Source organism: Sarcophilus harrisii, chromosome 3, assembly GCF_902635505.1.
Source record: "Sarcophilus harrisii chromosome 3, mSarHar1.11, whole genome shotgun sequence".
NCBI lineage: Eukaryota > Metazoa > Chordata > Mammalia > Dasyuromorphia > Dasyuridae > Sarcophilus > Sarcophilus harrisii.
The window spans coordinates 605,283,662-605,311,476 of NC_045428.1; the positions used below are offsets into that span (position 1 = coordinate 605,283,662).

General features: G+C 38.7%; 2 protein-coding genes across 6 annotated transcripts in view; both read right to left on the reverse strand.

Annotated features, from left to right (window-relative positions):
• LOC100914984 (zinc finger protein 454-like) overlaps window positions 1-27,815 on the reverse strand; it is a 388,067-nt gene that overhangs the window by 64,111 nt on the left and 296,141 nt on the right. The window lies entirely within an intron of this gene.
• Window positions 13,031-27,471, reverse strand: LOC105750155 (zinc finger protein 665-like). Of its 4 annotated transcripts, none has more exons than XM_031963980.1 (4): window positions 27,284-27,471; window positions 25,668-25,737; window positions 22,325-22,451; window positions 13,031-15,597 (listed from the first exon to the last, which is right to left on the reverse strand). In XM_031963980.1, the coding sequence occupies exons 2-4, from the start codon at window positions 25,698-25,700 to the stop codon at window positions 13,241-13,243; spliced, it is 2,517 nt and encodes an 838-aa protein (XP_031819840.1). In that variant the 5' UTR covers window positions 25,701-25,737; window positions 27,284-27,471; the 3' UTR covers window positions 13,031-13,240. The 4 variants fall into 4 exon arrangements, with proteins under 4 accessions (XP_031819840.1, XP_031819841.1, XP_031819842.1 ...); XM_031963981.1 differs by lacking the exon at window positions 27,284-27,471 and adding an exon at window positions 27,148-27,246; XM_031963982.1 differs by lacking the exon at window positions 27,284-27,471 and adding an exon at window positions 27,181-27,196.

Here is a 27,815-nt window from a genome sequence, read left to right on the forward strand (position 1 = left end):
CTTATGCCCATACTGCTGCTCTCTGGCCATTGTGTCTCCCAATGTCTTCCCTCCTTGCACACCAGAGATCACAATCACATCTTTTGGACTCATATGCCCTCACTCTTATCACTGAGCCTCTCCTACCTAGCAAGTAGGTAATGGTTTTCCAAACTGATTTTCTGAGGAAATCTACCTGACTCCATTTGATGCTGGATGAGCTATTCCTGTATCAATGCACTCAAAAGCCCCTCTCAGTACCTCCCTTTTCACAATCACTTTAAGAAAGCTCCTATGTTTAATGTTCACGCTAGCTCTCTGGTGGGCCTTGAAGGGCCGACCCTTGGGCTTGGGGGGTGGGAGGTGAAGTGAAGGAGGCAGGAGAGCAGGCTAGTCAAAGATGGAGTCTGGACCCTGAAGTCTTCTCTGTGGCTGAGATCTCCGAGGCCGAGAAAAAGCCTTCTGTCCCTGGGAATCCCTTAAATACCCCAGGATCACTACTTCCCCACACCATACTGGGCATGTGCAGCTGAAGAACATCACATCACCACATTACCCTAAGTATACGCCAACTCGATTGACCACATCATTACGTTACATCATGTACGTGCTTAGAGAAACACCATCTCACCCCGGGTAGATACTTAACTACAAGCACGCTGCTGTCTTAGATTCAAGGATGCCCTTTCAGAGTTCAAGCCAGATCCACTTAGGCTCACTTCCTGCCCTGCTATTCTGGAGATGAAGACAGAGGAGGATTCCTGAGTCAACCATTTGGCCAATCGAACAGCTGCTGTTTTCTTTGGACTGTGGACATGCTTATGTTAAAGACATTTGTAGCAGGTCTTTATTTATTTTTTTTCCTCTTTTTTTAAATTTTATTTTAATAGTCTGTTATTTACAGGTTATATGCATGGGTAACTTTACAACCTTGACAATTGCCAAACCTCTTGTTCCAATTTTTCCCCTCCTTCCCCCCACCCCCTCCCCCAGATGGCAGGATGACCAGTACATGTTAAATATATTAAAGTATAAATTAGATACACAATAAGTATACATGACCAAACTGTTATTTTGCTGTACAAAAAGAATCAGACTCTGAAATATTGTACAATTAGCCTGTGAAGGAAATCCAAAATGCAGGTGGGCATAAATATAAGGATTGGGAATTTAATGTAATGGTTTTTAGTCATCACCCAGAGTTCTTTCTCTGGGCGTAGCTGGTTCAGTTCATTCCTGCTCCATTGGAACTGATTTGGTTCATCTCATTGCTGAGGATGGCCAGGTCCATCAGAACTGGTCATCATCTAGTATTGTTGTTGAAGTATATAATGATCTCCTGGCCCTGTGTAGCAGTTCTTTCTAACTCTACATTCACCCTTTTGGTCTTTTGCTGATTCCACACTTTTTCTTTCTCTGTGCCAAACCCTGATCTTACCCAAAACTTCTTTGTAAGCCTGCTGGCAAGACTTAACCAAAGGAAAGGTTATGTAGCTCAGGAGCAGAGACTGTCTCTGTGTCATCTGTGGAAAGGTGAGACACACGTGCCCATCACCCATTCGTGGAGTCCATCACACTCTTTAGTGGATATATAAAGCACAGTTTACTGTGGGGCTGGAACCTGTTTCTGTTACTCTGGTTATCCTTAGTAAGGACCCTGACAGTTTTCACAGCAGATCAAATGAGATCATATTCATATGGCTCTTGGCACATGGCAGATGCCACATAACCAACCCCCAAAGCCTTTCCATATTTATATGTAGTGAATTTTGTCTCCAATCACTATGGTGAACATATGCAACTGTTAACAAATACCAGATAAACATGAACCAACACAATAGTTATTGTCATAATTTTAGATGAATTTGTTTTTATATGGGAATGGAGCTAATAAACTTGACTTCGGCTTTCTGTTTGTAGATTGGTAGGTCATACAGTGGGTATAGGTGATGTAGGTGAGAGGTAAAATTGTGAATTCCCTGGTCTCAAAGATTCCAAATTTGAAAAGATTTGAAGAAACTTCCCTTGTCTTACCTGTATATTGGCAAAATAAATTGGAAGTTTGTTTGAGGCCATTTTTGTAGGAAATTTCCCAAGTGACCCAAGGACAGACCACACCAGAGTCACAGAATTGTACCAGATGTTTCTAGAGGAAGGGAGACCTCTACATTTCCTCTTTGAGTCTTTTATCTATGATGTTTTCTTATCTGAGGGGACTGCCCTGTTTGATTTTGTCAGTGCTATCAAAGGGGATTTCCCCCTCTGATTTTTGTCAAACGGCATCCATTTTTCAAAATGGGGACATTAATGCACTGTTAGTAGTGTTGCCAATTAGATCACCATTGTAGTGAACAATTTGGAACCATGCCCAAAGGACAAACAAACTATGCATACCCTCTGCTCCAGCAACACCGGTGCTAGGCCTGAACCTCAGACTAAAAAAACAAAAAGGAAAATGAGCTATATATACAATATTTTTTATAGCTGCACTTTTTGTGGTGTCAAGGAATTGGGAGTTAAGGAAATGACCAATCAACTGAGGAGTAACTGAATCAATCATGATATGTGATTGTGATGGAATCCAATTGTGCTGCAAAACTTGAGGAGAACGATGATTTCAAAAAAACCCTGCAAGACTTATATGAACTATGTAAGTGTAAAGTGAGCAGACCTAGGAGACCACTGCACAGAGAAATAGAAACACTGCACTGTGAGCAATTTTGTGCAATTCATTGGTCCAAGATAATTCTGAAGAATGTAGGATGAAAAATGCAATTCCTGCCCCCTTTCATCCTGAAAGAATTGATGGGTAAGTAGAGATTAAAGGATTTTTTTTCCCAATATGGTAACATTTTACATGATTTCACATATATAATTGATATCATAGTTATTGTTTTAACAGGTCACAGAGAGTGGAAAGGGAGAATTCAGATTTCAAAATTTTATTTTCCTTAAGTTTCCTATTTTAATTTATTCTTTTTCTTTTAAATAATGTTTTTCCCAATTATATTTCAAAATAATTGTTAATAATGTCTTCTTTTAAAATTTTGATTTCCAAATCCTATCCCTTCCTTATTTTTTTCTTCTGAATTACCTGACAGGGTAATTCAACACAACTTATTTGTGTGTAATCTTTCAGGACACCAATTTATCATTTACTTTGTAGGAGAAGATTCAAAAAAAGAAAAGGAAAGTGAAAAATATTATGCTCCAGTCTGTATTCATGCAACAATTCTTTCTCTGGAGGCAGATAGCATACACCAAGTATTTCTCCATTATTGTTTTTCTGATGTCTAATAAGGTCTGAACTCCAGCTCAAGGCTATTTTCCCTTGATTATCTGGATAAATTTGTATTTTAGGATGCTTCTCAGGGAATTAAAAAACGGTCTATGCCCTCAATAAAGCACTGGCTATATTCACTATCTAGAAAAAATTATTCCCTAAGGTGATTTTCTTTCAGTTATTTAGGACAGAAGAATGTCTGCAACTTCTTCATTTCCTCAAATTCATAGTCATTCTCTTAATTTGTGTCAACTTTACATTAGAGTCTTAGATTTCTCTCAAATTGAAGATTGAGCTCCTGCTGCCAGTCCTTTGCCTCTGCCAGCTTCTGCCTCTGGCTCTCTTTGAATCCAAAGGTTTGTGCTTCAGGCTCCAGCCACCACAAACAAAGGTGGATGATGGAATGAATCTGTCTCAGTCTCAGAAAGCTTCTAGTGCACTTGCCCTTTCTGGTCCTGACATTCCAATAGTCTCATCAACAATTTTTTATCTCAGAGAATCCAATGATTCCTGCTGGTTTTGAAGTTCTACAATCATTTTATCAACAATTTTTCACCTCAGGAAATCCAGTGATTCCTGCTGATTTTAAAATTCTGTAACAGTCTCATAATCAGCCATGTTCTTTCAGTGTCAGATGTTTCTTAGGTCTTCTCCTTTGTTTCGAGGTTTTACCTTTTTTTCTCTCTCTCTCCAGACAAATTGAAAAGGAACCGTGAAAGCCTTTCCACAGTGATTACATTCATAAGGCTTCTCTTCAATGTGCATTTTCTGATGTCTATTAAGATTAGAGCTCTGTATGAAAATCATTCCACGTTGATTAGAAAGAAAAGGTTTTTCTTCAGTGTGAACTCTCTGAACACATCAAGATTGGACTTCCATGTGGTATTGATTACAATTAAAAAGTTTCTCTCCACTTGTGAATTTTCTGGTGTTTAGAAAGATGATACCTCCATCAGAAAGTTTTTTCCACATTGATTACAATCAAAAGGTATCTCTCCAGTGTGGGCTCTGTGATGTCTAGGAGTCTCTTGGGACCTCTTCAAAGTCTCTACTTCTTCAGTGAAGCATTAGCTATATACACTGTCCTGAAGACAATCATTCCCTAAAGAAATTTTCTTACAATGATTTAGGGTTGAAGATTATCCAGATCTCTTTCCAAATTCAATAAATTGACATTCACTCTTTGGATGTTGATCTGCCTTGATATTAGAATCATGGATTTCTTTCAACTTGAAGTCTCAGAAACCATCACTTTTGAATCTCTGCAGATTCTTCCACAAAAATTCCCAGCTTGCTAGTCAACTCATTTACTTGGAATCTGTTCTCTACATTTAAAAATACACACACACACACACACACACACACACACACACACATAAATATATACAATAACAATCATTACTGAAAATTTATGAAGCTCATAACTTTCTTATCACCAACCTAAGTGCAAGAATACTTTCTGGCTATACTCTTGGAGTTATTAGCATTGGGTAGACCATATCACTGTAAGGAGAAGAGAGGCAGGAGGCAAGTGTGACAAAGGAGATGTGCATCACACAGGGCTGGCCCCATTATGGACTTACTCAGAGCTAAACAATCCCATTCAATAAAAGCAGTAGCTACAAGGCAGGAAGACCATCAGACTTAGCATAAACAGATTAGAGTAACTCCATGGGAGATGAGTTCATTCCTTATTTCAAGGGAAAGATATGTCAACATGTAGTTTTCAACTTTGCAGCAGGAAGGAGCAGCTATCACAGAACTGTTGTATAGAAAGAACACTTTTAGATATCTAATTGTTTTGATGAAAATGATGGGGAAATTCAGAAGAAACTAAACAAAAACTGAAGACTTTATAGGATCTACAAGTAAATTACTGCATCCATGTCTAAGAAGGAAGTGTATAGTTCCACCAAAAGTTAAGTGAACCAAAATTTAGAGACATTATGGGCCCAGGATTCTAGACCAAGTAAGAGCACAAGTGAAATTAGTTGTCCTTTTTAGATTTGGGTCTTTTTTGTTTTGTTTTGTTTTTGCTGATAATAAAAATCGGTCAGTTCCAATGATCTTGTGAGGAAGACAGCTATCTACCAGCTGGAGAAAGGATTAGGGAACTGAATGTGGATCACAACATAACACTTTCATTCTTTTTGTTGTTTACTTGAATTTTATTTTCATTCTCATTGTTTTCCTTTTTGATTTGATTTTTTATGAAGCAAGATAATTGTATAAATACACATATATTGGATTTAAATTTTTTTTATCATGTTTAACATATATTGGATCACTTGCTTTCTAGGTGAGGAGGTAGGGAGAAATGGGAGAGAATTGGAACACAAAGTGTTGCAAGGATTAATATTGAATAAATTATCCATGCATATCTTTTGAAAATTAAAAAGCTTTAATAAAAAATACTTTCTTCCTTAACATTTTTAATTACTTACTTTGATATTCTTGATCTTTTATTCTTTCAAAAGAATTTTGTTATTTTTTTCTAGATCGGTAGAACAACTTTTTGTTAACTGAATTGGGATGCTATTGAGTCTATAAATTAATTTAGATAAAATTTATTATACTAATTTTGCTTACTTATGAACAATTAATTTTTCTTTTGGTCTAGATTTAACTTCATTCCTGTAAAAAGTTTTTAATATTTATGTTCCTATACTTCCTGAGTTAGTTTGATTTGGCAAGTGTAATTCTCAGGAAGTCTAGACCTATTTTATAGATGGTATCTGATAGTATCTCTTCTTGCACAGCTTTGTTGATGATATATAAAAATGATAATTTAGGTCAATTTACTTCATATTCTCCTCTGCTAAAGTTATTAAACATTTAAATTAAGTTTTTTTGTTGAGTCTTTTCAATATTCCAAGGATATCATCATATCTTCTTCAAAAAGATAATTTTATTTTCTCATCCTCTATTCTGATTCCTTCCATTTTTTTTCTTATTATTGCTAGTTCTAGGATTTCAAATATAATACTGTATAATATCTATCACAGTAAGCATCCTTGTTGAATACATCTTTCTAGAAAGAGAGCTTATTTATCCTCTTTACACATAATGTTTGCTGATGGGTCAAAGAAAAATCCACTTAAATTTCCCAGTGTTTTTAATAGAAATGAGTGTTGTGTTTTACCAAAAGTTTTTTCTTCAGTTATTAATGACTTGATTTTTTGGTTATTTTATTGTTGAACTAATCCATTATGTGAATAACTTTCTTTATATTACACTATCCCTGTATTCCAGAAATAAATCCCAAATGGTCAAAATGTACAATCTTTCTAATATATTGTTGTAGTCTCCAAGCTAGGATTCTATTTAGCATTTTGGCATCCATATCCATTAATGAAATTGATCTATGATTTTCTTTCTTGTTTGTACTCTCCCTGGCTTAGGGAGCAATACCATATTTATTTCATAAAAGGAGCCTGAAGTATGCCTTTTTTGTCCCTAATTCCAAAAGAATTATTTAAAATTGAAAATTTTTGACCTTTAATTATCTGGGAGAATTCTCTTGGACATCTGTCAATCCTTGTGTTTATTCTTAAGAAATTTATTTATGGCCTATTTAACTTCTATTTCTAAATTAGGTTTATTTACATATTCCATTTCCTCTTCTGTTCAACCTATAAGAATAGCACTTCACCACCAGCCCTCCTCCAATTCCTACCTGCTTCTTGTCACAATTCTTTCTTTCAGTGTGAAGACCGAGTTAGCACCCTGGATGCCTTAGAATCAGATGGAGTTAGGATAAGCAAAAGTCCTTAGTCTTTATTCTTGGTCTTTAGGAGTAGAAGTGAAGGGAATGGACACAAGCTCTCCACAACCTCCCTTCCCCTCTTCTACCGCAAAAGTCACTCTGGCTTGTCTTACTCTGCCCCCTAATCCCTCCTACAATTATATGTATACACCAAAAGATCCAAGCTAGCACAGAATAGTGGGAAGGGCCATTTTCCAAGCATATGCTAATAGAGTATTGGCCAATGGGTAATTAGCCTTAAGTGCTCTTTTGTTTGATTCCAGTGCACCTACTCAGAGTTTCAGCCCTTTACATTTCAGGACTTGTTGGTTCTGAATCTTCCATTTTACCTCTCCCTACCCAATTTAATTAATTAATTTATTTATAATTGACCCATCATACTCAATTGAGTCCAAGTTTTGTTTTCAAATTACCCTGTAATGATGACATTTTCACATATAAAAGTCAACAATTTGACCTCATTGAACCCCTTATACACTGCACTTCAATCTTTACCTTATGTTTCTCCTAGATTATCTATGTCGAATTTTCCACTGAGTTCTGGTCATTTTGTCATAAATACCTCAATATCTCTAAATTCATTATGTGACCTTTTCATTTTTTAAATTCAGAATTCTACTCAGCTTAACTGGGTAAATCACTTTTGGTTACAAAATTGCTCTATAAATACAATGCCCCAAGATCTGTGGTCTCTTTAATTGAGAAGCTACTAAGTCTTATGTTATCCTGATTGTAGTTCCATAGTATTGAAATTTTTTTTTTCTTTTTCCATGTAGTATTTTCTACTTGACCTGGGAACTTTGAAGTTTGGGTATGATACTCCTGTAAGTTTTCATCTCAAGGTCTATTTTGAGTAGTCCAAGGCAGATTTTTTTTTTTTTTCTATTTCACTCCTTTGTCCAGAAATTTTTCTTAATTTATTGAAATATTGTATTTAATTTCTATTTTTTATCATAACATTCAGGTAATACAACAATTCTTACACTATCTACTCAGTTTCTTCTAATGAGCCTTCTCTAGTATATTTTTTTGATTGACTTTTTATTTTTTTTTTAATATTCCTTTTCATTAACTCCCTTTTCCTAATTCTAATTGTTAAGAAGTTATTTTCTATGAGTAATGCATAAAGACAGGTCCCAAAGAGATACATGAGTTCAAATGTGTTTTCAGACATTTCACACTTAAAAGCTGTGTGACCTTAGACAAGTCACTTAAGCCCAAATGCCTCCCCAAAAATAAAGTTGTTTTCTTCCTTAAGTTCTTGAATCTCCTTTTCTAATTGGTTGACTTTCTTTTCATATTTTTCTTGATTTTCTTGTGTTGATCTTATTTATTTTACCAATTTTTGTTCAAACTCTTTGATTTTTATAACTTCATCCAATAATCCTTTTGGGGGCTTGTGATTATTTGACTATTCTCTTTGAAATATGAGTGACTTTTTAAACTTCACTTTCAAAATGAGCCAAACCAAGAGATCCATTGTACTTGGCAACAAGAAAATTATATGATTTTCAATTCTGATAGACTTGGCTCTTCTCAATAATAAGACTATTCAGGCCAGTTCTGATGCTCTTGTGAGGAAGAGATGCGTCCATACCCAGAGAGAGGACTGTGGGAACTGAGTGTGGATCACAACATAGTATTTTTACTCTTTTTTGTTGTTGTTTGCTTGCATTTTATTTTTTTCCTTGTTTGATTTGATTTTCCTTGTGCAGCAAGATAGTTGTATAAATATATATGCATATATTAGATTTAAAATATATTTCTACCATGTTTAACATATATTGGACTTCTTGTCATCTAGGGACTGGGGTGTGGGAAGGGGAGGGGGAATTGGAACACAAGGTTGTACAAGGATGAATATTGAAGAATTATCCATGTGTGTGTTTTGAAAATAAAAAGCCTTAATTTAAAAAAAAAAAAAAGTCTATAAAAAATAAACTTTACTTTCTTAGGTTGAGTATGGATCCAGATTGTCTCAATGCCCACAGGAGCTATTATATTCAGGCTTTCTCCTTTGCCACCTCATTTTTATTTTTATATCATTTTATTCTAAGCCACTTATTATTGTCAGCTCTCTAGTCCTAATTTTGGGGGGGAGAAGAGCCCAGTCTCCAGGTCCTTCTCACTGTCATTTTCAGAGCTCTCTCAGGGCCCCAATCCTGGGTACTCCCTAGTACCCGAGTCCAGGCCAGGGCCCCCAGCCACATTGTCCCAGCACAGGCTCCCTCTCCCTTTGGTCTGCAGCCACAAACTTCAATTGGCTCCTCTGCCCAGTGAGTGAGACCAGGGTCTCTGCTCTCCTACAAGTGCCCACAGCCAGCAGGGGACTTCTCCCCCCTCACACTCAGCTGTGGGTTAGGTCGTTCTTGGCCATGGCCACAAGCTGGAACTAAGTCTGCTCAGCACAACAGGCCTTGTTCTAGCCATAACTCAGGGTTCTTCCTTCCTCCCTTTCCAAGCTCCAAGCCCATCACCCACCCACCCCCACAGTCCCAGAGGGGAAAGCTGTCCCCAGGGTTTGCTCTTCCTGGACTGAGCAGAATCTCCCTGCAGGTGCTGGCCCTTCATGTGGGCCCAAACTCCACCCCAGGGAGATCAGGGTTTCCCCAGGGTCCTGTTTCAGAAGCACAAATTCTGGACTTTGAACCCCCTCTGCTGGTCCCAGGTCACGTTCAGTTGTTTTTTTCTTGTGTCAAAGAGAACATAGAAAGATCTCAGCTCAGAGAAGGAGGCAGAAAGATCTCAGCTATGGGAACAGGGAGAACCTCTTAGGGGCCTCAGCACTGGACACTAAAATCTCCTGCAACCTAGGGAACAGGGCAGCCCTAAGGTCATGAGACACATGGGGTTCAAAATCGGAAGGCTTTCATCCAAATCCCTGGAAGGCTGCCTCAGCTTCCCTGTCTGTAACATGGGGCCCCCACCTCCCAAGCTGCAGGGAGAAAAAAAACTAAGGACATTCAATGTAGAGCAACACATGTTCCCTTCTTTATTTTTTTTCTTTCTCCTGGTTGTCCCCATTTGTTCAGATTTTTCTCTTCGAACATAAGTAATAAAACAATGTGTTTTAAAATTAAAGAGAAATTTAAAAGAAAAAAGAAATTCACATCTAATAGCAAAATATTTATATAAGGGCTTTTTTATGGCAGTAAACAAGGTGAGCAACAATTACTTCAGGAATGCTGAAGAAGTGATAGTCTATGAATGCTAAGAACGATTGAGGAGTGATGACAAACATGGCTTGATAGAAAAATCATTACATTTATTGAGTTTCATGCACATTAAGAAAGCTGAAACACTGAGGAGCTCTATTCAAATTCAATTCAGTATTAATCAGTCCATGATAATTTTATGGTAGACCAAGATTGGTACTAATTACTCATTAGCTTATATTTACCTAGCCGATCACTTAATAATATAACTAATTCAAAGTTTGAATGAATCACATGGAAATATACATTCTGTTAAGAGGCTTTTTGTAGACCTCATGCTTATAGAATAGAAATTATTTGCACATCAGGCATGAGGTCTATTTGCATAACTACAAATTGTCAGAACCATGACAGGAACCATTTCTATCCTGTTTCACCCACAGGCCATTTGGGTATGATGGAAAGCCCTGAAGTTCCCCTGAAATCTTCTTGGGGTGATGTAGTGTCTGGACTAACTTTCTGGAAGGGCCTTGGTCTTAGTGGAGAAATGATGAAGGCAGGAGGGCCACCACAAAGATGGTCAAGGATGGAATCTGGAGTCTGAGATTGAGCTCCATCACACACACTCATCTCTAGTCCTCTCAGCCCTTAAATACCTTAGTACAATTACGTCACTTACAGGACACTGAGCGTGTGCCACCTGTAGAACTATTACATCACCATATACACTAAGTACTAATTGTACCATTACATCACACTAAGTATATATGAACTAGAGAACCATTATCTCATCAATTACACTGAGTCAACACCCTGTTCTAAGTATCTTTATTTCAAGTATACTTTTCCCAGAGTTCCCCACTATCTGCAGTCCTTTAGAGGGAGAGATTATAGGCACTTGCCCAACCCCAGGAATGGCTCATCTATCTCCTGATCACTGAAAGGCCCCATCTTCCCTGGCCCAAGCCAAGGGACATCATCCATCTAATGACCATCTAGTCAGTGGATAGATTTCCTGCCCTGGCCATCCTGAAACCCCATGGCCCTGGTGGTATCCATATTTTAGCCAAGGCATTTTATAGTAACCAATGAAATGCTGTTCTATTGACAGGATAATTTTATCCCTACAAAAATAGAACCTTGAGGGAAGGAGGGGATCTTAGATAGAGAGGAAGGCCTGGAATTTGCTGGGTTACAGAGGAGCCAGACTCTTCTAATAAATTCTGTCTCTGGCTCAGAACTCTGCATCAATTTCTCCTTTGTGCTATTCTGAGTGATTTACACACACACACACACACACACACACACACACACAAAGATGGAATTTGGGATATTATGTGAAGTTTTTTTTTGTAGAAATCTCTAAATTTTACCCCCAGTGTTTCTCATAAAGGCCTCACTTCTAAAATAGATAAGAGAATTGACTCAAATTATAAGAATATAAGCCATTATTAAAAACATTATCATTTACTTTAAAAAATTTAAAACTCTGTCAAACCATTAAACAACAATTACTTTCATGAAGGTTTTTTTGTCCCCCATTGTGGATACTCTGATGTTCAAAAACATTGGACCTTTGTGTGGAAGTCTACCCACACTGATTATAATCAACAGATTTCTCTCCACAGGGAATTCTCTTATATTAAGCAAGTTTGAAGTTCTTTGTGAAAAGTTTCCACATTGATTACATTAAAAAGGTTTCTCTTACGTGTAAATTCTCTGATGTGCAGGTAGAAGGAACTCTGTATGAAAGTCTTTCCAAACAGATTATATACAAAAAGGTTTCTCCCCAGTGTGGATTCTCAATTGTTAGCTTATACCAAATGGTTTTGGTGACTGCTGCTTTGTAATATAGTTTTAGATCAGGTACAGCTAGGCCACCTTCATTTGATCTTTTTTTTCATTAGTTCCCTTGAAATTCTCGACCTTTTGTTTTTCCACATGAATTTTGTTGTTATTTCTTATAGGTCATTAAAATAGTTTCTTGGGAATGTGATTAGTATAGTATTAAATGAACAGATTAGTTTAGGTAGCACTTAATATTTTTCAAATTGTTTAAATCTGACTTTATTCATGTGGAAAGTTTTTTATAATTTTGCTCCTGTAGTTCCTGATTTTCCCTTGGCAGATAGATTCCCAAACAATTTATACTATTGATAGTTATTCTGAATGGAATTTCTCTTTATATTTCTTGCTATTGGATTTTGTTAGTGATGTATGATTTGTGGATCTATTTTGTATCCTGCAACTTTGCTAAAGTTGTGGATTATTTTTAATAGCTTTTTAGTAGAATCTTTGGGGTTCTCTACGTATATCATCTTATCATCCGCAAAGACTGATAATTTGGTTTCTTCATTACCTACTCTAATTCCTTTAATCTCCTTCTCAATTCTTATTACCAAAGCTAGCATTTCTAATACAATACCGAATAGTAATGGCAATAGTGGGCAACTCTGTTTTACTCTTGATTTTACTGGGAATGGTTCCAGTTCATCACCATTACATATGAGGCTTACTGATGGTTTTAAATAGATGCTACTGACTGTTTTAAGGAAAAGTCCTTTTATTCTCTCTAGTGTTTTTAATAGGAATGGGTGTTGGATTTTATCAAATGCTTTTTCTGCATCTATTGAGATGGTCACATGGTTTTTGTTCATTTGGTTATTGATATAGTTAGTCAATTATGTGAATGGTTCTCTTACTATTGAACCAGCCCTGCGTTCCTTGTATAAATCCTACTTGGTCATAGTGTATTATCCTGGGGATAATTTTCTGTAATCTTTTTGCCAATATTTTATTTAAGATTTTTGCATCAATGTTCATTAAGGAGATTGGTCTATAATTTTCTTTCTTTGTTTTTGTCCTATCTGGTTTAGGTATCAGTACCATGTCTGTGTCATAAAAGGAGTTTGATAGGATTCCTTCAGATTCTCAATTGTTTAGCAAGACTGGAACTCTATCGAAAAGTCTTTCCTGATTGATTACATAAGGTTTTTCTCCATGGTGTATTTTCTGATGTTCAGCAAGTTTTCCCTTGTGCGTGAAATCTTTACCACATTAATTACCTTCAAAAGGTTTCTCTCTGGTATGGATTGTCTGATGTTTAGCAAGAATTCTCTTGTATGTGAAACTCTTTCCACACTGAATACATTCAAAAGGTTTCTCTCCAGTGTGGGTTTTCTGATGTTCAGCAAGAAGGTACTTCACTTTGTAAGCTTTCCCACACTGATTACATTCAAAAGGTTTCTCTGTAGTGTGGCTTCTCTGATGTTCAACAAGAAGGTACCTCATTATGAAAGCTTTCCCACATTGATTACATTCAAAAGGCTTATCTCCAGTGTGCATTCTCTGATGTTGAGAAAGCAGAGAACTATATTTAAAAGCTTTTCCACATTGATTGCATTCAAAAGGTTTCTCTGTAGTATGGATTCTCCGATGTTTAGTAAGAATCGAAGTAAGCCTAAAAGCCTTTCCACATTGATTACATTCAAATGGTTTCTCTCCAGTGTGGATTCTCTGATGACTAGAAAGAAGGGAACTGTATATAAAAGTCTTTCCACACTGATTGCACTCAAAAGGTTTCTCTCCAGTGTGGATCCTCTGATGACTAGAAAGAAGGGAACTGTATATAAAAGTCTTTCCACACTGATTGCATTCAAAAGGTTTCTCTGCAGTGTGGATTCTCTGATGTCGAGCAAGCCTGGAAGGGTAACAAAAAGTCTTTCCACATTGATTACATTCAAAAGGTTTCTCTCCAGTGTGGCTTCTCTGGTGTTCAGCAAGGAGGTACCTTACTTTGTAAGCTTTCCCACATTGATTACATTCAAAAGGTTTCTCTCCAGTGTGGATTCTCTGATGTTCAACAAGCTGGTACCTCATTATGAAAGCTTTTCCACACTGATTACATTTATAAGGTTTGTCTCCAGTGTGGATTCTCTGATGTCTAGCAAGCCTGGAAGGGTAACAAAAGGCCTTTCCACATTGATTACATTCAAAAGGTTTCTCTCCAGTGTGGCTTTTCTGATGCTCAACAAGCTGGTACCTCATTATGAAAGCTTTTGCACATTGATTACATTTATAAGGTTTCTCTCCAGTGTGGATTTTCTGATGTTTAGCAAGACTTCTCTCATATAAGAAAGTCTTTCCACATTGATTACATTCAAAAGGTTTCTCTCCAGTGTGGCTTCTCTCATGCTCAATAAGTTTTGCCTTGCTCCTGTAAACTTTTCTACACTGATGACATTCAAAAGATTTTTCTTTCTCTTCAGTGTGGATTCTCTGATGTTTATCAAGAATAGAACTGCATCGAAAAGACTTTCCACATTGATTACATTTATGAGGTTTTTCTCCAGTGTGGACTTTCTGATGTAAAGCAAGACTGTAAGTGCATCGAAAACACTTTCCACATTGATTACATTTATAAAGATTTTCTCCACTGTGGATTCTCTGATGTAAAGCAAGACTGGAACTATATCGAAAAAATTTTCCACAAGGATTACATTTATAAGGTTTTTCTCCAGTGTGGATTCTCTGATGGAAAAAAAGACTGGAACTCCATCGAAAAGACTTTCCACATTGATTACATTTAAAAGGTTTTTCTCCAGTGTGGATTCTCTGATGATTAGCAAGACTATACCTGTATGCAAAAGCCTTCCCACATTGATTACATTTATAATGTTTTGCTCCAGAGTGGATTCTCTGATGTTTACGAAATTTAGATATTTGTGGGAATGTCTTTCCACATTCATTACATTTATAAATCATTTCTGTATGAATCTTCTGAGAACTATCAATATCTGAGTTCCAACCATAGGCCTTCCCACAGTCACCAAATGCATATCTTTTCATTCCAGAGTCAACTCTACAACAGTAAGGAAGAGATGAATGATGGGATGAGATTGCTTCACATTCATTATATTCATCAGGTTGCTTTCTTGTGTGAATTTGTTGAGTAATGAGCTTAGAGGTCTGATTCAAGGCCTTCCCAACTTCATTACTTCCACAAAACATTTCCCCACTATCATTTTTCTGATGTCTAATGAGGTCTGAACTCTTGCTGAAGGACATTTCCCATTGATTACCTGGATTCATTTGTATTTCCGCAGGCTTCTCCTGGGAATGAAAAAGCTCTACCTGTTCAGGAAAACATTTCTGATATTCACTATTCAGAAGACAGTTATTCCCTGAGTCCATTTTCTTACAATGACTTGGGAAAGAAGATTGCCTGAATCTCTTTCTGATTTCATCCAACTCACAGTCACTCTTTGAATTATCTCCTTGGATGTTAGAGGCATGGATTTCCCTCAAAATTAAGGCACAGGGACCATCCTTCATGAATCTTTGTAGGTCACATTCTTCCATAAAAATTCCCAGCTTTCTACTCATCTCAGTCCATTCAAACTTGGGCTCCATATCTAAAGAAAAAGAACCATCAAAAATAGAAGTACAAAATGGTTTGCACAGATAATTAAAAGCAACAGCAAGGCTTATTTAAGACTTATGTGGCTCTTGACTTTCTCATCACCAACCTCAATAGAATAAAATGTCATGAATATATTCTTGTAGCAAAAATTGGCATTTCATAGACTTTTTTTTTCCGTATGGAGAAGAGGGAATGTGTGATGTGAAGGTGACCAAGAAGATGCTCACCACAGACTATTGCTCCCATCAGAGACTTACTCATTCCAAGCTGAACATTCACCTTCGACAGAAGGGGCAGCCACAAGACAAAATGCCTACCAGACTGACTGTCAACAGAGTAGAGTGATTCTCTATGGGAGAACAGTTCATTTTTAACTTGGAGGAAGACACAGGCTTTGTAACATTTCATCAGAAAAGGACTGGGCAGTGTTCAGAGATTTGATGTACACAACCACATTTACTCATCTAGGTCAGAGCACTTGGAAATATCCAAATGGATCCTGCTGAATATGATGAGGAAATTCAGATGGTACAAAATAAAATGGCAGAACTCTACAGGGCCTGCAAATAAGTTACTTGCTTGCTGTCTTGGAAAGGGGAGAGCAAAGGGAGAGAGAGAGAAAAAAAATCTGGAATTCAAATCTTACATGTGATTAGAAAAAATGAAACATTATTAATGTAAAACAAAAAGAATTCCTTTAAGTTAATGCCAACCTCCTGCTGCTATTCAACTATGTACTATCATCTACCCTATATATATATATTTCATCTTGTCTGGGGGGGATTATCCTTAAAGACTTTCTGGAAGTAAATGTCAAATCAAATCAAAGTAATCTAACTCCTTCAGTTTTTGGCTCCTGAGCTGCAAAATGAGTGCTTTGGAGATCTCCTTAAAGATCTCCTTCAGGGTAACTCTCTATGACTCCATGTCTATATCTTCCTGACTGCTAATCTTATACAAGAAGAAAATGATGGTTGCCAAACTTGTGAATCCATCTTGGATATTACTGATTTTTTTCTCCCTGGAAGTGCTTAAGAAATCAGTTTAGAGAAGGAAAGACAGGGCAAGTTTCATGGAGATGGTTTGATATGAGCTGGGTAGAATTTGGAGAAGTGGTTCAAGGAAAGTAAGAAAGTGGAGCTTTCACTAACAATAACAATTCCATTGCCTTTTCTCTTTTTTTCATGAGGAGGGTGAACATTTCAACAATTCTTTGAAAAACCCACAGGTGGTTATGTTCGAGAAGAAAGAATCTTCCCATCTGGGGAGATGTGGCTTACTTCTGCTGCCAATTGGCTTATATATGTCCTTCTTCCCAACTAAAGACCCAAATGGTGTCTGAACCTTCTTTCACTAACCCTAACCCTAACCCTTCTGTGACTACCCTGGCAGAGACTGACCTTTTTTGGTCTTCAGTCCTAGCCTTAAGACACCTCATGTGTGTTGGCTAAATTTCCACATAGTATTCTTGTTTTCCCAATTAGATTATGAGGAGCTCAAGGACTGGAATTGTGTCTAATACTTCTTTTGCACTACCCACAATGCTTTACAAACTGTCTTGTCCATAGTGGAGTGCTCAAACACAGCTTGATTGATAAGTGCTTTAAAATTCAGGGAAATAAAATGAATTTTGAAACTTCAAAAAAAAAAAAAAAAAAAGACAGACAGACCATGGGTAACCAGTCCTGAAGCCACTGACCATTTACCTCAGGTTGCACTCAATCCCTCTCAAACCATTATTCAATTGATGGACATCCCTGAAATTTACAAGTGTTTACATCCAAGAGAGCTACAATGATGTTTTAAAATATAGAAGTTCTCCCCCCGTTTTTTTTCCTTAATCAACTTGAATATTAGAACTAATAATGGTATTGCTAGGACAAAGGGGAAACACAGTTTGATAACCCTCTAGACATAATTCCAGATTGTACTCCAAAATGGATCAGTTCACACTGTTAATTAGTGATCCAAATTTTCCATATCCTCTCCAACATTTGTCACTTTCCCCTTCTATCATTGCAGGTGATGTAATAGATAATAGATAAAATCATATCTCAAAGCTGCTTTAATTTGCATTTCTGTAATGAATCATGACTTAGAACATGTTCCCATGATTTTATCAGAAACTTACCTGGTACTAACCTTTGACCACTTGTTACCTGGGAAATGACTCATATTCTCTTAGGTTTGAAAGAGAAATTGCATCTAAAATTAAGTGTTAAAAAATAGAATATTTGGTGTCTATTTGCCAATACAGATGCAGAACTGAAAAACACAATTACAAGAAGCTTTTCATACAAATGAAGTGAGATATAAACACCTAGAAAAGTATCAACTGTTCATGGATAGGTTGAGCTAATAAAATTAAAATAGCTAAAATTAGTTTACTTTTCCAGTGCCATATAATCAAACTGACAAAAAATTATTTTATAGAATTAGAAAAAATACTAACAAATTTCATCTGGAAAAAGAAAAGGTCAAAAATATCAAGGAAATTAATGAAGAAAAAAATGCAAATGATGGTGGCCTAGCAGTACCAGACCTAAAATTATTTTAAAGCAACAATCATCAAAAACATCTGCTACTGACTGAGAAATAGAGTGATAGATCAGTGGAACAACTTAGATATGCAATAATCAATAATTGTAGTAATCTACTATTTGACAAACCCAAAGACTCCAACTTCTGGCATAAGAACTCACTATTTGATAAAAATTGTTAGGAAAACTGTAAAATACTATGTCACAAATTCGGCATGGATCTATATCTCAAATCCCTAGTAAAATAAGATCAAAATATGTACATGATTTAGGCATAAAGGGTGATAACATAAGCAAATTACGAGAGCAAGGGATAGTTTTTCTGTCAGAACTTTCAAGAAGAAAGGAATTTATGGTCAAAGGAGAATAAAGAGAACTTTATGAAACGCAAAATGGATAATTTTGGCTAAATTAAATTAAAATCTTTGGCATAAAAAAAAAAAGTGACCAAGCTTAAAAGAGAATCAGAAAGGGAGGGGAAAATTTTTTACACCAGTGTTTCTGTTAAAGGCTTCATCTCTAAAATAAACATTTGAGTCATTACCCAATGAATAAAAGGCTAAAGGATATGAAGAGAGTTTTCAGATGAAGAAAAAAATATATATATATATGCTCATGAAGAAATGCCTTAAATCACTACTGATTAGAGAAATGGAAAGTAAAACAAGTTTGAGGTGCCAACACCTCACACCTCAGATTAGCAAAGAGGACAGGAAAGGATAATGAGGAATGTTGGAGGGGATGTAGGAAACTGGGACACTAATACATACTTGGTGGAGCTGTGAAATGATCCAACCACTCTGGATGACAATTTGAAACTCTGCCTAAAGGACTATAAAACTGTACATTCCCTTTGATTCAGCAATGGCACTACTAGGTGTGTATCAAAAAGAAATCACAAAAGAGGAAAAAGGACCCACATAGGCAAAAATGTCTGTAATATTTTTTTTTTTTTTGTGGTGGCAAACAACTGAAAAATCAGTAAATGCCCATCAGTTGGGTAATGGCCAAATAAATTTTGATATATGAAAGGAATGGAATATTAGTTTTCTATGAAAATGATAAACAGGCTGATTTTAGAAAGACCTGGAAAGATTTATATGAATTGATGCTGAGTCAAACAAGCAGAACCAGGACAACATCGTACATAGCAACAGCAAGATTCTGTGATGATTAATCATAACAGACGTGCTCTTAGAGATTCAGTAATCAAAGGGTCATCCAATAAATTCTAAATGGAAAACATCATCCACATCTACAGAGAAAACTATGGAGACTGCATGTAAACCAATACATGCTACATTCACTTTTCTTTTATCTTCTGTTTTTTTTTCCATTTTTTTTATATTAAATAATAGCTTTTTATTTTTCAAAATACATGCAGAGATAATTTATGACATTCTCCCTTGCACAACTTTCTATTCCACTTTTTTTCTTTCCCTTCTCTCATCCCCCTCTCCTAGACAGGAAGTGATCTACTTTATGTTAAACAATTGTAATTTTTTTATATATATTTCCACATTTATCATGCTGCAGAAGAAAAATCAGATTAAAAATGGAAAATAAATGAGAAAGAAAGGGGAAAAAAGCAAGCAAAGAACAAAAAAGGTGAAAATATGATGTTATGACCCATATTCAGTTCCCAGAATCCTTTCTCTGGATGCAGAAGGCTCTCTTCATCACAAGTCTATTACAATTGTCCTGAATCACCTCACTGTTGAAAAGAGCCCCATCATCAGAGTAATCTTGTTGTTGCTGTGTACAGTGTTCTCTTGGTTCTCCTTACTTTACTCAGCATTGGTTTATGTAAGTCTCTCCAAGCTTTCCTGAAATCACTCTGCTGATCATTTCATATGAACAGTAAATTCACTGTAACATTAATATACCATAACTCCACTGACTTTCCAGTGGCTGCCACAAATATACATGTACCTGGAGAAAATAATAAAAAAAAAATACACCATTATCACTTTTGCAGATTATTTTAGCCAATATGAGAAGTGTAAAATGACAGATTGTTTTAATTCACATTTCTCAATCATGATCAACAATAACTTAGAATGTGCATACCCTTTGACCCAGAAGTGTTACTAAAGATCCCAGAGATCTTAAAAGAGGGAAAGGAATCACATGTGCATAAATGTTTGTGGCCACCTTTTTTGTAGTGACAAGAAACTGGAAACTAAGTGGCTCTCATCAACAATGAGATGATTCAGGCCAGTTCCGATGGCCTTGGGATGAAGAAAGCCATCTGCACACAAAGAGAAGACAATGGGAACTGAATATGGACCACAGCATAGTATTTTCAGTCTTTTTGTTGTTGTTTAGCTGCATTTTATTTTCTTTCTAATTTTTTTCATTTTTGATCTCATTTTTCTTGTGCAGTAAGATAATTGTATAAATATGGGATTTATATGGGATTTAACATATATTTTTAAGATGTTTAACATATATTGGATTATTTGCCATCTAGGGGAATGGATAGAGGTAAGTTAATTCAGAACACGATGTTTTTCAATGGTTTTTTTATTATACCTTTTTATTGACGTAACATATGCATAGGTAATTTTTCAACATTGACCCTTGCAAAAACTTCTGTTCCAACTTTTCCCCGTCCTTCCCTCCACCCCCTCCCCTGGATGGCAGGTAGTCCCATACATATTAAATATGCTATAGTATATATTAAATAAAATATATGTGTTCATATTTACACATTTATCTTGTTTCACAAGAAAAATCAAATTTTGAAGGAAGGTAAAAATAACCTGGGAAGAAAAATAAAACTGCAAGCAAGCAATAACAGAAAATGTGTAAATGCTATATTGTAGTCCACACTCATTTCCCATTGTTCTTTCACTAGGAGTAGCTGGTTCTCTTCATTACTGATCAGTTGGAACTGATTTGGATCCTCTCATTGTTGAAGACAGCCACATCCATCAGAATTGATCCTCATATACTATTATTGTTGAAGTGTATAATGATCTGGTCCTGCTCATTTCACTCAGCATCAGTTCATGTAAGTCTCTCCAGGCCTTTCTGAAATCCTCCTGCTGGTATTTCTTACAGAACAATAATATTCCATTACATTCATATACCACAATTTATTCAACCATTCTCCAATTGATGGGCATCCACTCAGTTTCCAGTTTCTTGCCACTACAAAAAGAGCTGCCACAAACATTCTTGCACATACAGGTCTCTTTCCCTTCTTTAAGATCTCTTTGGGATAGAAGAAGCCCAGTAGTAACACTGCTGGATCAAAGGGTACGCACAGTTTGATAACTTTTTGAGCATAGTGGCAAATTGTTCTCCAGAATGAATGGATCACTTTACAACTCCACCAACAATGCATCGTGTCCCAGTTATCCCGCTTCCCCTTCAACATTCATCATTATCTTCTCCTGTCATCTTAGCCAATCTCACAGATGTGCAGTGGTATCTCAGAGTTGTCTTAATTTGCATTTCTCTGATCAATAATGATTTGGAACACCTTTTCATATCATGCATGTTTAAAAATAAAAAAGCCTCAATAGAAAAAAAGAACAAAATATCAAGAATATCAAAGGGAAAATATTGAAAGGAAATAATATCAAATGTAAAGGAAAGAGAAAAAACAATTTAGAGCACTTTTTTTCATATGATTTCAAAATGTTTCGATTTCTTCATTTGAAAACTACCTGTCCATATCCTTTTAATCATTTGTCAATAGGAGAATGACTCATTTTCTTTTAGATTTTTACAAAGATCTTTGTGTATATATATGAAGAAAACTCTAAGCAAGTCTAGAAAGTTTTTTTAAATTTTTTTTTTTTGATCTTAGATATATTGCTTTTAATTGGACAAATTAGTTTTCAGTAATTTGAATGGGACAATCAAATTGGGAAGACAAAGTAATTTAGGTAAAATTGTCCCTCTTTTTAAACTTCATGTGATTCTTCTGGCAGTGAATTCACACCATTTGTCTCTGTAGTCATTGGATTAACGGTAAATGATTCCATTTGAAAAGGCTACAAGTCAAGGCCACAGTGGATGGAAAGTTGAGGCACACAGAAGTCTTTGCAGTGCATACAGCTCTTAAGGCTGAGATGCACCAGAGTGGGGATCGGGGATCCACTCTCTGGTTTGTGCTGATTTTGGCCTGACCATTAAAACCAAGAAAAGACAGGAAATGGTCCTTACCCAGAGACAGCAGGTTTTGAACATTCTCCAGCATGACCTCCTTGTACAACTCCTTCTGAGAAGGGTCCAAGAGCCCCCACTCCTCCTTAGTGAAGTCCACCATCACATCCTTGAAGGACACCAACTCCTAAATCATTAAAAGGCATTTGATTTGGAGCTGACATTCCAGAATTCATCTGGTCCAAATCTTATCAACCCAGAGGAAGAAAGCGAGGCACAGATGGGACTTGCCTAAAAGTTATGTAACCTCTATGACTGCCACAGCCAACACTTGGAAGCCAGCATTAGGAACTCAATGGAATAGGGAGAAAGGTATTTTCTATTTGAAATGTTGGTCTTGTTGTAATCTTTAAAGCTGGGAAAAAATGTTTTATTAAAGGCAACTATGTGGTGCAGTGTATAAAGCATCAGCCATGAAGTCAGGAGGATCTAAGTTCCAATCTGACCTCAGACACTTAACAGTTCATAGCTGTGTAACCCTGGGCAAGTCATTTGACCCAACTGCCACAGCAAGAAAAGAAAAGAAAAAGAAAAATGTTTTATTACATAATGCTTCTGATGGAATTAGGAAAAAAAATTGGGCTATATCAGTGAGATATAAAAATATGTGAAGGAGAAAGAGGTGATGGGGAATTCCTCCCCATCACAAGTGTCAAGTCTTAAGAATTTAAGAAATTCTATGACGAGTTGGACAGAAGTTGAAAATTATTTTATATTCTGAGGGGTAGAAATGAAAATTGATCATTGAGTAAAGAACAAAGAAAAAAGAATGATTTGTGAAATTTCCTTAAAGTCTAAAATATTCATAACTAGATGAAAGCAAGAGAAGTATACTAGAGATGTAGTACTCCCAATATGTCCATGATGGAGTGGTATGAGACTGCTTGCAGCAAAGCCAAGCTCTGTTCTTATACTGAAGGGCTGAGATGACACTGGGTAGGATGGGTCATGGCCAAAATGATCTGCTGTCTTTGCTTTATGATTGCTTTCATTTGTTTATGAAATGTATTCATTCATTTCATTATTGAATTATTAAAATAGAAGTGTAGTTGGGGGGGGGGGGAGAAGAGTTTACTTCCTTCTTTAAAAAAATGTGATATTTCATCAACCCAGGTGGAAGATTGAGCAAATACATAAAGGAGACACTGATAGTTTATTCCTGAAAAAGAAATTGTTTCAACATCATGTAAGAGTTCTAGATCACTGGAGATCCAGAATCGATAAAGGAATAAGAAGCAGACTCATGGCTCTCACACAAGAGAGGGCTCACCACTTTGCCCACACTTTGATCCCCTGAAAGGCATCATTACTACCTAAGCTGCTACCTGGAGGCCCAGAGCTTGACAACTGTACCTGCCAGTTGATGCCCTTCCATTTCATTTTCTTCCAAATTCCAGCAGAATGATAAGATTTGCTTTTTCAAGAGTTCTTTTTGCAGAGCCCTTCTCTTTCTTGCAGATAAAACGTTCTTCACTTTTTGTTCCATTTTCATTTTCTGTAAAACATCTGACTCATCTACTTGTATATATCATTTTTAGCTTCCATTTTGTCATTGAATTTGTGAGCAATTAAAGAAAAAGATTTCTCTTATTTTCTCTAACCCAAGTTCTTTAATAACAATTGTATTCAAGGAAAGGGTTCCACTGTGAAAAATGTCTCAGTTGATTTGAGATTACATGAGTTCAAACATGTTATGACCGTAGATGATCCAACAGGTGGAATTTGGGGATTCTCCTAACTCACTCCCTTACATTTTTAAAACAATGAGTCAAGGCTAAAGGCTAGAAGACCTGGACTAGTCCCAAAATACCTTCCTCCTAAAGGCCAAAGAATTTCCTAGATAAGGAGAATTTATAGTCTCCTTTGTACACTTACCAACAGAAAGTTGTTGTTGTTACTATTGATTTTAAAGCAAAATAGACCTAACTGCACACATAAAGTTGTAAACCCCACTTAATTCATATTTCAACAGTGTAATTCATCATTTCAGAACATCTAGATTAAAAGATCCTTTTGGAAGAATGCCATTGGATCAGCATCAAGGAATTATTTTTCCAAATGACCACGGATCAGAATAAAAGAATCATCAGAATCAAAGGAATGCAAATTATATATACTTATTGCCAAATAAAATTAATTCACTGAAATTAATTCAAAAATAATCATTTAACCATTTATCAACTTGACTGCTAAAACAATGGCATTCAGATACCAGAACAGAGTAATCCTGATCCAATGACGCTCTGGATTATCTTCATATTGTCTAAGACACAGTTATCCTAAGAGGAGAATAGGTGGGACTTTCAATGAGACCCATATGATTGAGTTTACAACAAACTCAGTTCCAATAAAAAGTAGATTGCAGTGAGGGATGGTATTCTTCCAGAATCTCAATTTTCCCAATAGCCATTTCTTCTAGTAGAAAAGAGTTTACTAATAAAGTTGTATCTTGGCCATGAGTGTAGGTGGAGAAAGGGGATGATCTTGAGGTCACAGGACTGAGGCAAAAAGGAAACTAGTTGGAACAATTTTGTACATTTGTAACAGAACGCTGTTACTATTTTAACTAAAGCAAAATAGGCTTAATTGCAGGTATAAATTTGAAAACATTGCTTAATACATATTGCATCAGTGTAATTCTCCTATGCTCCCAGAAAAATGTCAATTCACTGAAGCCCCCAGGGACTCGTTATTTCCACAGGGCTCACCTTTCGAGCAAACTTTGCCTGGGACTTCTCTTCCCTGAGGGGAAGAAGTGCCCCCTTTTCCTTGACATAACTGTCTCCTAGAAAGGCAGGGCTGTGCTTGCATTTCCCAGGTAGGTCTGAGCCCAGAGGTCAGAGAGGTCAGGGGGCATTCTGTGTTCTCCTTGACTCCCCCTCATAGAACCAGAAGTGGTCTTGCCATGACTCCTGCTTCCCTCAGCTCTCAGCCCACCCAGAGGCCCTGCTCTCCTGACTGGGGAGACTTCTCAGTGCCACCCAACCCTCACCACCCCCCCCCTAGTGCAGCTTTCTGCCCACCTTTAGGTCACTCCCTCCCAATCTCCTTCCTGACCTTTTCATTTAGCACTTTCATCTAACCTTCCTTCACCACCCCCAGAGGTTGGCACAGTACTTGGCACTCCAGCCCACATTCTCATTGATGGGACCTGAGACCTGGCAAAGGAGAGGGACTCAGAGACCCCGGGAGCAGCCCTGTGGCCTGGGGGGAGGGGGGAGAGGCAATGGGCAGGGCCAGGAGGTTGATTCCTCCCTTCCCTCTGACAGGAGGGAGCTTCCTGGGCTCCCTTGGACTCCCCCTGGGCTGATGCTGCTCAGCTCCGAGCAGGGACCGCACTCACCTGGGACGAGGGGCTCCGGCTGCCAGGGGCCATGTCTCTGGTTCTGGGCTTGGGTCCTGTGCCAGCTGGGCTGGGGAGAGAAAAGTATCTCAGAGAGGGAGGACAGGGTTCGAGCCTTCCCTTCCTGGACTGGATGCTGAGCTGCCCAGAATGAGAGAGCTCTCAGGGCAGGGATAGTGGGGAGAGGCTGCTCCCCCAGGAGGAAGTCGAGAGATCTCAGCTCAGAGAGGGCAGAGATCTCACCTGGGGGCACAGGGAGACCCTTCTAGAACCCCCATCACTGTGTGTGGTTCCGAAGTGGTGAGGGGGTCACCGTTTAATAAAAAAGCTGGAGAGATCTCTCGAGGCAAAGCCAAGTTTATTATACCTTCTCGCGAGAAGGGCTGCCCATGCTTGGAGCAGACCATGGGAGGGAGGAAGCCCCTTCCGGGGCAGGGGCCACGCTTTCAATCCCTAACGCAAATGCCCCCTCCCACCACTGCCCCTCATCCTTATTGGCTGAGGATCTTACATTCTACACGCGGGAACAAGCCAAGAAATGGAACTTGACCACTAAGTACATAGTTGCCCATATTTGACTGGAATGGGGAGAAAATGATGTCATGGGGGGAGGGCAGGAAGGGGCCCTTGGATCAATGCTCAAAGTCCCTCAGGCCTCCTCCAACTGAAGTCCATGAAGCCTGACTCCATTTTCACAGCTTGAAAAATATCACCTCGTCTAGTTCAAGGGGACACCAAAGTTCCCTGCACTTTTTTTTTGGCGGGGCAGCCCTGGGGACTTAAATCATGGGGGGTAAAGCTCACAGGGCCTTCCTTCACCCGAATCCCTGGAAGCCTGGTGATTCTGGCCAAGCCCTGTGAAACCTGCCTCAGTCTCCCCACCTGTAACCTATGGCCCCCACCTCCCAAAGACCCCAGGGAGGGAAAGAGGCCCAGAGGCTGAGCAGCGCCTCCTCCACAGGACAGTCCTGCAGGCAAGTGACAAGGTGGACATTTACTGTAAGAGCCGCAGGTAGAGAGCGCTCGCTGGATGCCCTGCCCTGTATTTAGGGCTTTACAGATCTCACTGGGAGGAAGAGGAGGGGGAGGGGCTGCTCTCATCCCCTTTTTACACAGGGGGAACCCGAGCCAGAGTCAGGCCGGAGCCGGGTCCTCTCCCCACAATCACCGGACCCCGGAGCCCCGTGAGGGGCTCGGGTCAATCTGGGGCTCACTGGGGGAGGGGCCAGTGCAGCCACAGGGATGCCCAAGCGCGGCCCCTCCCCCCCCGCAGCGCACGCAGGTGAGATCGCTGCAGCCCCTCCCCCACGCTCTCCCCCCCCTCCTCCCCCCCCCGTGCAGCCGCCCACCCACGGGCAATCACAGTTCAGGTCCTCGCCCCCACGCGGGGCCCATCGGCGCCCCTCTCTTGCGCGCGCCCCCCACACTCGGACCCTGCGCAGCCGCGCCCCATTTCGGGGACCCCGGCACGGGAACTGACCCCAACTGCGTCCCTGCGCGAAGGTGAAGGTACCTTAAGACATGGGGTGAGGAGGCAAAAAAAAAAAAAAAAAAAACCAACCCCACTCCGAGGCCGCGCGTGCGCACTGACGCCCTACTCCCCTCCCCCGACTCACCCAGCACAGAGGGAAGAATTGAACCAAACCCGCAAACCAGGAAGCCGCGCCTGCGCACCGGGAGACTCCCAGCTTCGTCCGGAGTTCAGCAAGCCAGGCGGGGCGTGAGGGCCCGGGGAGGGGTTCTGTCCGGCCTTGTGCTCCCCCGGTGGGGGCAGGGCTGTGACGTCATTCTCCTCCCGGTCCGATCCTTCCCTCCAACCCACCCCGTTTCCTACTTCCGGTACGCAGAGACCCTTTGCTGTGTAAGCCCCTGGGGGGCAGGGCCCATCCTCTGATTGGCACCCAGAATTCGGGATGCTCAGACACACGGGAGGCGCCTAATGAATGCACACCGGCTCTAGTGACAGCTGCTCTCCCCAGGCCGTTCTTACAGACCGGGAAACTGAGGCAGACCCTGAGCGCAGACTCGTGCTCAGTGTCCTCCTGGAAATGCCCCGAAGCCTCCTGTCTCTGGGGGCGCAGGAGTGGCCCCCCAGGAGTTAGGCGGATGCACCGACGGGAGCAGAATGCAGCGGGCTCTGGGCGCAGA

Excerpts from the sequence above, each read along its gene's own strand:
- LOC105750155 (XM_031963980.1), bottom strand. The coding sequence starts at position 25,700 with ATGGCCCCTGGCAGCCGGAGCCCCTCGTCCCAG. Across the intron at positions 22,452-25,667 it reads GCCGGAGCCCCTCGTCCCAG|GAGTTGGTGTCCTTCAAGGA; the intron begins GTGAGTGCGGTC and ends TTAATGATTTAG. Across the intron at positions 15,598-22,324 it reads TCAAAACCTGCTGTCTCTGG|ATATGGAGCCCAAGTTTGAA; the intron begins GTAAGGACCATT and ends CTTTTTCTTTAG.